Source organism: Grampus griseus (assembly GCF_964374135.1).
Source record: "Grampus griseus genome assembly, chromosome: 9".
NCBI lineage: Eukaryota > Metazoa > Chordata > Mammalia > Artiodactyla > Delphinidae > Grampus > Grampus griseus.
Genome location: NC_139003.1, coordinates 91195984 through 91206925, shown reverse-complemented (window position 1 = coordinate 91206925; position 10942 = coordinate 91195984). Strand labels below are relative to the sequence as shown.

Below are 10942 nucleotides of genomic sequence, written 5' to 3'. Positions count from 1 at the left end.
CTGTGGGCGCTCTCTGGGCATTTCGACTCTTGGCTTCTTCTCTCTCTTTAGCTCGCCACCCGTGTCACCGACCGGGCCGGCGCGTCCCGCCTCCGCTCTGTCGCTTTAAGTGGGTCCCCGCCGCCGCGCCCCTCCCTCACCCCTCCTGGCGCTCGGCGGCTCCTCGCCGCCTCTCCTGCTCCTCCTTTCCCGCTCCTCCTCGCCGCCCGCTCCGCTCCTCTCAGCCTCCGCGGACCCGCAGCCATGGCCGACATCAAGACGGGCATCTTCGCCAAGAACGTCCAGAAGCGACTCAACCGCGCGCAGGAAAAGGTCAGAAGCGTGTGGCGGGGACGCGGCGGGCAGGGCCGAGCCGGCCGGGGCGGGGGTGGGATGTGGGGGAGCGCAGGAGGCCGGGCCGGGGTCGCGGGGACGCCTTGCCCTCCGCCGCAGCCACTGCAGCAAGGCGGCACCCGGCGCTGCGGGGAGCCGGCGGGAAGGCGGGAGTGCCGGGGACGCGCAGCCCCTGTCCCGGGAGGCGCGGGGTTGGCCCGGGTCTCCCGGCTGCCTCGCCGCTCCCCCGCGCGGCTGGCCGCGCTCCCCGCCCTCCTGGGCCGGCGCCCGGCACGAGCTGTGGCAGGTGCTGCGTGTCGCCCGCGGCTCCCGGAGCTGAGCGCATCTTCCTCCGGCGCCCGCTGGCCGTGCGCCCGCAGGCGGCTGGTGGGGACGCGGCCCGCAAGTCCCGGCGGGAGATTGCGGCGCTGTCCTTCCTCCGGCGGGATTTCCTGGCTACTTGGGTGCAGCAGGAACGAGCGATTTAGCACAGAAGCTACCTCCGAAGAAATATGTTTGGATTAAGAAGGCTGATCGCGAAGAGCCAAGGGCTTTAATACAGTACTGTGCAGTGAATCCCGAAGTTCAAAACCGAGATCTAGATGCACACTTCTTTCTTTCGATTTTTCTTCCTTTTTTTTTTTTTTTTTTGAGGGGTCTCTCTGTATGTGTATCCCTTTTGACGCCAGCGTCCTTCTCTGGAAGGTCAAAAATAAATATGACCTGAACCTAACAGTTCTCTGCATCTTTTTGCACAGAGGAGGGCGTTTTATTGCATGAAAAAAAAAAATCCATGCTGCACGGGTTGGGTTCCCTGGTGTTTCACAAGATTGGTCGCAGTAATTTATTTTTCTCCCCGAGAGGTGGGCACAAATGAACGCCATGTCCAAATCAAGCCCAGCCCCGAGCAGTTGGAGAGGTACAGTAGCAGGCAGTGGGTTTGCCTGGCTTCCCTGCCCACTGCTTGTCGTCAAGACCTTGCCAGCACTGAGGTCTTCACTTGTGTCCCGGGCAAAGGACATTCATATTGTAGATGAAGCATTGTACTTGAAAATGGACACCGGCTAATGAGCCCCGTGGTCCGTGTCACTTGAACTGTGTTCTTTCACGTGGAAGTATTTTCCATCCCTGGGATTCTGAATGTTTAGTGGTTTCCTGTTTTACTGGAAGTCAGATTTGCCGCGTTGCCCACTATGAAGGTGAATTTCCCTTTTCAGACTTGGGCTCAGGACGCCCCCCCAGTTCCCATTGACTCCCATGAACTCAGCTGAAGGGGGCACTGATTCCTTTGCCTGTCCGCATGCCCAGAGGCTGGGTAGCTGCCTCTCGTCCCTCCCTTCACACATGCATGCTCTCAATGCAGTAAGAGGATTGTATTTCTTTTAATATCTACCCAAGCTCATCCCGAACTGTGATCCTCCTGTCGCTCCTTTAGCAGCTGAAATAACAAGGCTTCCTGCCCCCTTCTAGTCCCTGGCTACTTGTGCAGAAAGTAGCCATGATCTGCTGGGATCCTGGCCAGGTTTTGTCATCATTTGTCCATACTTCCTTTTACCCACTGGTAGGTATTCCTCCCCACCCTCTCCCTCCTTCCAAGTAAGTACTTGAATTTTAGATCTGAAGCTTTTCATTGAATCCACTTCCCATCTGTGAGGGAATTTATTGATACAGTCTGCCTTTTGACATATTAAATTATTTCTTAATCTAGGTCATCAGCTGTTAATATGCCAGAAATAACTGAAAAGAAAATGTAATCTGACTTAGAGAGCATTCAAACCCTTATGAATTGTTGAAAACTCACTTTTTCACAATGGTGTGTATTATGATAGCAGTTATGGTTGGTGGTTAATCAAGGTGGCCTAGGGAAGCCTTGAGCAGGGCTTCAAGTGTCCTATTTCTTCCCTGGGGAAAGCTTCGGATGAAAACTGCCTGTTGTACTTAGTTTAGGGGGTTAAGACACCAAGAGGCTGAGAGTATGAGTTCTGTCCCTGGGTGAGTTCTGTCCCTGGGTAAGTTCTGAGCCCATGCAGCGCATGGGAAAAGGGCATGTGGGAATCCAGTTAAGGCAGCCCAGTCGATCCCAAACAGAAGCCGTGGGACAATGGAAAGCAGTGTGTTGCTGTTTGGGCTTGATAAGACATCTCCCCCAGTGATTCCTTCTTTTCGCATCTTCGGTCTCCTCCTCTTATCCAGATGCTCCATTGCAACAATGATATGCTACATATGTTTCTGAGACCCTTTGCTCCTTGTTTCTACCACCACATTTTCTCAAAAGAGTGTCCACTCCCTCGACTTTTCTATCACCTGTACTCCACCTAACAGCTTGCATGCACTTTGGCTCCAAATGCATGACTGAAACTACACTAAGAGGTAATTTATGGCTTTCTATGAATTTAAGGTACATTTTTTCTTATTGAAAGTCTGTAAAGGTTCATTGGAGAAAGAATGAAATACATATATAAGGGGAAAAAAAAACCCCACCAACAAATTAGGACACATAAATTCTACCACCCAGAGATTTCACAGTCATTTGATGTGTATCCCAGTACATTTGTTTTCTTACGTATGTGTATGTATTTATACAACTAAAACAGGCGCATCCTATATGGTTTTGTAACTTGTTTATTTCATTTAATAATCATGAACGTTCTTCAATAGATGTACGTATCTTCCATCACTATTATAAGTGACTGAACAGTATTAGAATGTATGAGTTATAATGGACCCGCTGTTTTTGGACACTCAGTTTCCAGTGTTTTCGAATATAAATACAATCAGTGAGAAAAGTTATAGGGAAAATGTTCCCACACACTCTTAAGTATCTTCTTAGATGAATTCCTAGGAGAAGAATTATGGTGTCAAAGGTGTGCTTCTTTTTATTATAGCTAGATTGCCTTTCAGAAAGGTTGTGTCAGTTTACATTCTCACTAGCGGTCCATGGGACATTTGCCAACACCAGATAATAAAATTTAGATTTAACATCGGAAAAAATTAGTTCCTGCTTATTTCATGTTTGATTTTTAAAACCCGAACGTGAGTTTCTTGCGTTCTTGTTTTGTTTCATTTGTGAATGGTGTGTTTATATTTGTGCCCATTTTGTGTAGCATCTCCATCTTGTTATTCGTAAGGGCAGAAACTTTATCAATCCAAGCATTATTTCTTCCTTTTCTATTTACCTCTTAATTTTTTGAGGATTTTTTCTCTGTTATAGAGCACATTTATGTTTATATTATGTGTATGTTTTATATATTTGCTTAAATCTATCGATTGATTTTGCATGGTTTCTCTTTGGGCTGTTGAATTAGGATCCTGCCACTTGTAAGTATCAGAAAACTCAATTCAAACTGGCTTAAGGAAAGAAGAGCATTTAATTAAAAGTAAAAATATGGTTCTTGCACACATAAATTTAAATGAGATTTTAATGAATATATGTTTGTATTAAGCTATGAACATATAATATATGTATATATAAAATATATGTGCATATGTGTGTGTGTTACATGTTAACTCATTTGATTCTGTGAGGTTGGTACCATTACTATTCCTATTTTATAGATTAGGAAGAGGTCAAGTGACAGGCCCAAGGTCACACAGTATGCAGTAAAGCTGAAGTTTGAAGCCACGCAGTCCAATACTTCCTCCTTACATGGTACTGCCTCTTATAATTATGAAAACGGCAGGGGAAGACAGACTTCAGACCTGCATGGAACCAGGGCTCAACCACAGGCATCAGGGCTCAGGTGTCTTTTCCTCATCTCTCATCTCTGCTGTCCATCCTGTCAGCCCCATTCTTGGGCACCTTCTTCTCTTTTGGTGGCAAGATGGCTGCCAGCCCCTCTAGGCTAGGCCACATTTACAGAGGACTCCTCAGTATAGCCCTCATCGGCCCAAATTTGGGCTTGTGCCTATCCCTGGAAAAGAAAATATATCTCTGGCCAAGGGCCAGGGCCATGGGTTAGATTGGGCCTGAGTCACAGGCTACTACGGAAGCTGGGGTGGAGAAATTTCCCCTAGACCATCTGTACTGCTGGTAGAGGAGGGAGAATCAGAGCACAGAAAAGGGAATGGGCACTGCGCTGGCAAAATGAAAGGTGTCCACCACGGTGCACTTCAAAGGCCTTCTCTGCCCCGTGGTTGTGTAAATAATCACATAGCTAATAGCTTATAACTTAATATTCACTTAAAAATTTCCTATCAAGTTAATATATGCACAATTTAAAAAAATCAAATATTAGTAAAAGACTTATTATGAAAAATAGCAGTCCCCTGTCTCTCCTTTCCTCAACGGCCAGTCTTGTTTCCCCAGAGGCAGCTATTACTAATCACAAATAAGCTTAAGATAGGAAAGGATCTATCCTTTCTTATTTGGTGAAGACCGGTAAAGATTTAGCTCTTACATTCATCCTTCTACTTCCATATCCCCTAATAATAGAGCAAAAATTGTTGATTGCTGAGGATTATATTTTTAAAAAGTTAAAGTATAGAAAAAGAATAGATACGTGAATATGTATAACAGAATAACTCTGCTGTACACCTAAAACTAACACAGCATTGTTGATCAACAATGCTCCAATATAAAATAAAAATTTTAAAAAAAGCTTGCTTGATAACATCAGAAAAAGTATAATGTTTGTTGACTAAAGTATACAAATCTTAATATTCAGCTCGGTGGATTTTTATGTGTATGGATTTCCATATAGCTACCACCCAGATCAAGTTATAGAACATTTCTATTATAAACCAGATATCTGTCATCCCTCATGTCTCTTTTGTTCTTTGTCTTGTTTATGTTCATACCTTTTTAATTCCTTTACCATCATTTCCCTGATGAACATCTTTTCTTGTATAATGCTTGTTGGTTATTTTGGTATCTTCTTTTGCAAAGTGTCTGTTAAAGTTTTTTGCCTATGTGTTTTATTTGGGTTGCTTGTTGTTTTCTTCTTGGTATGTAGTTCTTTTTATATTCAGGATATGAATCCTTTGTCAGATAGACAATTTGCAAATATTTTCTCCTAGAAGGTGGCTTGCCTTTTTACTTTCTTAATGGTGCCCTTTGTGTGTGTTTAAAATTTTAATGAAGTCTTATCTGAAGATTAGGTTTTCCATACAGCTTTTTGTTTCCCTAGAGTTAATAATAGCCTTTATTTCTGTTTGCTTATTTTTTTATGAACTATTTAGAATTGTTTGTTCTTGCTTCATCAGCTCTGTCAGATGCCTGTCAATATCATTATCAAAGGTTCAATATATCAGGTAATGCAATTATATTCTCCAGTGAGCGACACCACCCACAACTCCCCTCTGTTTGGAGCCTCTGCCCTTTTGCTGGGCTGACTTTTTTTTCTAGGCCTGCTACATAGCTGTCATCCTGGGTCTTTCCTTGCCAATGTTGGGGTCGAGGAAGGGACTTGAAGGCACATCTAATGACTGTCCCCCATTGTCATTGTTGTTCTTTATCCTCACTTTCTGTAGTACTTGGTAGAACCAGGTTTGAAGCTGGAGTGTGTTTGAGTGTGTGACTGTGCAGTGAGAATTGGCTGCTTTTTCATTGGTTGCCTGTACAGGCACTTTTTAAAAGTAGCTTTCTCTATTCTGCTGAATTGTTTCCATTCTTTTATCTACTTTTCGGCTTCTGTAAAATGTGTTGAACTCATCCACTAGTAGTGCCTCCCCTCTTTTTATCCATGTATGTTCATACCTTTTTATTCCTTTGCTGTTGTTTTTTGTTGGGTTTTGGGAGGAGACAGATATAAACACGTACAGTCAGTCTGCCTGTTTATCCAGAGGCCTTTTTTACTTAAATATTTTATCCCTTTGGGATTTTTTTGTCCATCTTTGTTCATTTGTGAAATCCAGTGACATTTATTTGGTCTTAACCCTCCTTGACCTCTATGCAATATTTAAATTGGTGGAGCACTTTAAACATTTTTTAAGATTTAAACATTTTTTTTTTCTCCTCCCTTTTTTGTGGTACGCGGGCCTCTCACCGCTGTGGCCTCTCCCGTTGCAGAGCACAGGCTCCAGACGCGCAGGCTCAGCGGCCATGGCTTACGGGCCCAGCCGCTCCGCGGCATGTGGGATCTTCCTGGACTGGGGCACGAACCCGTGTCCCCTGCATCGGCAGGCGGACTCTCAACCACTGCGCCACCAGGGAAGCCCTAAACATTTTTTTTTTAATGTGACTCTAGTGAGCAGGGAAGCCTTTGGTATAATACTAGCCTTTTTCAGCAGTAGGTTAGATAAGAGAGTTATGCTATTTAAACTCTAAAGACATGTCTAAAGACATGCACTGTTTGATATTCTTTGTGCCAGTTTATCTGCCCTGAGTAATTATTGTAAAATAATAGGTGCGATTTTTTTCTTGCATTATAACTTCCCAAGTAAATTGTAGGTGCTTGAGGACAAGGACCTAATGTCTTGTGAATTGTATGTACTCGGTGATGATGTATTATTTGACTTTGTATGTTCTTGCTAGTTTACTTCCCAACCCTGCAGACACATTGTCCGAAAGTATCCTTCCACATGATTCTTTCTCTCTGACTTTTGTGAAATTATCATAAAGGTGTCACTGTGTATCACTGTCATTTGAATTGTCATTTTGTGGAGGTAGTATATCAAATAAAATTAACCTTATGAGTTCTGAGGATGGTGGGAACTCCAATGTTAGGTTGAACTGTACTAAATTGTTATTTTTGTAAGTCAAACAGTCAAATATTGGTAGAGTCCTGTGGTTCAGCCCCACGCTGATTGTGTGATGTGGCAAGAAAAAGAGTGTAGTCTCCTTCTATGCCTAATTGTGTGACATTTGTGGGTTTTTTAAAAAAAATTGTTGCCTTGCTGGTGCCCACATCTTGGTTTGTTCTCAAAGGGAGACATGTGGATGGTGTTTGTGTGTGCATGTGCTGATGTGTACGTGCCTGTGTTTATTTACTTATGCAGATTGAATGGGAGAAGGAATACCCTGCTCTGACCAGGAGACACTTTCCATGGATCCCAGTGCCTTGTCTGTGGAAGAGTAGCTTGTATGACCATGTTTACATTTGAGGACACTTTGGAGACCGAGTCTCTGAGACACATCCAGGATTTCCCCTTTTAAGATCATCAGAAGACTTTGTTGTCCGCTTCTACATTGTACAAGCTTATACCTTCTCATCTACTAAGATAATTTTCTCTGGCTGTATTAGGAACTGACAAAACTAAAAATAATTCTGAGGACATTCTTGACAGTAAAGTTTCTTTCTTCATTTTTTTTTACACATAAACATGCATATACCCATGCATCCTTCTTTCTCCAGGAATAGGGAATTAGAACTGTAGGGATTGAGATTTTAATATTAGTAAGAGTTATCATTATCCTTTACAACATAGCATATTGTGTGTGTGTGTGTGTGTGTGTGTGTGTGTGTTCCATAAATCATACTTTAAAAGTCAGCTTGTCTATGGACCGATACAACTTAAAATACCTGAAACACTTGTGTAAATAATATGGTCCACTTTACTAGAGGTATAAAATTAGGTCCCATTTAAAAAAATACTCTAATTAAATGGTTTCAACATCGAATCCAGTGTATCATGAGAATCTCTTACTCCTCCCTGGGGTCCCCGTCTTGTGATAAGTTCAGAAATCCTATGGGGAGGGTCCCTTCTCTAAAGAAGTCTGTGGTTTTTACTATGGCCTTATGGAAAAGGGTTCTAAAAGGGAGTCCAGCATTCAGATGTCACTCTTGTCCCCCAGGGTGAGCACTGCAGTGTGTCAGGAACATGGTGTCCCCACTGATGGGTCTCACACTGAGGGCAGGGCCAGGAAGCCTTTCTCTCTGGGATTATACTCAACTATGGCCACTGTGTCACAGAATGCCTGAGCTCCAAATATGTGAGCTCTTTATCAGTGGGCTTATTATTTCCAAATATACTTTCACATATACACACAGCTTCTCGCTCCAAGATTTCCCATCATGCCAGGGTTTCTAAGTTAGGAAATTCATTATCAGCAAACACTGATTATCCCTTCCATTCTATGCCACTCCACTCTGTTCTGTTTTTAATAACATGCTAAGGGGACACACTAAACGGATTTCCAGCCTGCAGTTTGGGAATACTACCTTGGAGGACCTCCAGCATCCTTTCTTGTAAGCTGACTTTCTTTTGGGCCATCGGTCCATTTAAGGGTGTGTGTGTGTGTGTGTGTGTGATTAAGTTTCAAAAAAATGTTGTGAAGCACTTTGTGAGGGGATGAGATGAGAAGGCAAAGAGTATTTAAAAAAATATGTTCTGACTTTTTAAGGTCTGGGAATTTCCACTTGACTCTTCAAACACAATTTTTTAGTTTTCTAGCCATTTAAATTAGGGGCTGTCTGAGTAGAACTCCCGAGGAAATAACTGAGCCTGTGGGCTTGTATGAACGGATAACAGATATAAAGATTTCTTATGTTGCAGATATAATTTTCCAGATATTCTCTATAATGGCTAACATTTACATAATGAAGCTCCCATCATCACAGAGTTTGAGGAATTCACTGATGAACATATATAATAAGACTACATACACAGCATTGTGCAAAATTAACGTTTCCTGAGAACACATCCACAGGCCAACTTTTAATAAGTGAAGCTGAAACTTCATTCTTACCAATTCAAAGTAAGTCTAAATTTAAGTGTAGTGCTTTAGTAGATATATTTCCTGAATATATATTGAGTAAATCTCTTATTAGGAATAATGTTGGGTAAAGCCATGAAAAAGATCTTAGTTTTGAAATATTTGCTATGCATAATATACTTATATATAAATTTTGATTACCCTGAAGCTACTTAGTTGTACGAAAATCAGAAAACCATGATTTTGGTCATTTTCATCTTATTCTCATATAGTTCTTTAGTTGAAAGTTTAGCTCATAAGTGGGAAGAACCTGAAAAAAATATATATATGTGTACATATATATATGTACACACACACATATATACACATTTTTTCTATCTTAAAGTGCCCTTAATGATTTAATAAAATACACATGGACGTATGAATAAATGTACTTTTGTTACGGCACCTGGCACTTGTTGAGTAAAAGGATGCTAAATTTACATATTCTAATAGTTAATATATTCGATTGTGAAATCAACCTGGTAAAATTCAGTTATTCATTTAGAATCATTTACTAAGAATCTAAAAGACACATGCACCCAACGTTCATTGCAGCACTATTTACAATAGCCAGGACATGGAACCAACCTAAATGTCCATTAACAGAGGAATAGATACAGAAGATGTGATACATATGTTCAATGGAATATTACTCAGCCATAAAAAATGAAATAATGTCATTTGCAGCAACATGGATGGACCTAGAGGTTGTCATACTGAGTGAAGTAAGTCAGAGAAAGACAAATACCATATTATATCACTTATATGTGGAATGTAAAAATATGGTACAAATGAACTTCTTTACAAAACAAATAGAGTCACAGATGTAGAAAACAAACTTATGGTTACTGGGGGTGGGGGGAGGGAGAGATAAATTGGGAGATTGGGATTGACATGTACACATTATTATATATAAAATAGATAACTAATAAGGACCTACTCTATAGCCCAGGGAACTCTACTCAATACTCTGTAATGACCTATGTGGGAAAATAATCTAAAAAAAGAGTGGATACATGTATATGTACAATTGATTCACTTTGCTGAACGCCTGGAATTAACACAACATTGTGAATCAACTATACTCCAATAAAAATTAAAAAAAAAAAAGAATCTAAGGCCCAAAAGGCACTTGCTAGGCACTTGTAATATAGCATTCAACAAAGACCAGCAGGAGGTGGTAGAGAGAGAAATCTTTGAATATACTAATAACTAAATCGTTATTAATGAAAAATCATAATTAAAAATTCTGTGAGGAGAAAAAAACCATTAGTAAATGTAACTAGGGAACTCACCTAGAGTGAGAGGATTGCATATACCTATCTGAAGCAGGTAGATTTTAAGCTAAGATCCTAAGGATGGGTTGTAGCTGTCCAGGCAAGGGGAGTAGGGTAAGAGCGTGGGGATTTTAGGAGTCAGTAAGCATTCTAAACATCATACTCTTCGCCCTTATTCAACTAACTAAGATAAAAATAAGAGCTGTAAAAAAAAAAAGAAAAGAGCTGTAGAATATACAAGAGATAACGAGAATCGACTGTTAGCGTTGGCTTTATAAATGATCTCTTCTACCATTTGCATTGCATATTTATCAAAGTGGCAAAGTGGACCCTAACTGGGATGGTCCTTCTGTAGTCGCAGTCCCTCTTTTGTGTGATCAGATTTTTACTCTCACATGTTGAAGGGTCCTTCTATGTCCGAGTTCCCCCTTGATACAGAGGCAGGACGCTGGTTCCGAGCTGACTTGCTCTCTGAATTATCTGTCATACAAAGATCCCTTTGTATAACAGCAGTAAACTCCAGCCCAATCTGCTTTTATGGATTTGTAAGGTCTCTTATCGTAAACCATCAGAAACGCAAAATAAATATGAAAGCCCTTATAAAATTCTTAAATGCCACACATCTGGAAACATTGGTTTGTTTTTAAAAGGTTTGAATGCACTTGGATTCCCAACTTTTAATGAGAGAGAGAGAGAAGAGAGAGAACACACATGGTTA

The 10942-nt window shown here is 41.4% G+C and overlaps 1 protein-coding gene across 3 annotated transcripts in view; it reads left to right on the top strand.

Annotated features, from left to right (window-relative positions):
* Positions 1-243: 243 nt before the first annotated feature.
* The window catches only part of AMPH (amphiphysin), a gene marked incomplete at its 5' end in the record, with an annotated part of 190479 nt that continues 179780 nt past the window's right edge, over positions 244-10942 (top strand). For all 3 annotated transcript variants that reach the window (XM_082662331.1, XM_082662330.1, XM_082662329.1), the window contains one exon: positions 244-312. In XM_082662331.1, coding sequence (XP_082518457.1) covers positions 244-312 — 69 coding nt within the window. The remainder of the gene's footprint in view (positions 313-10942) is intronic.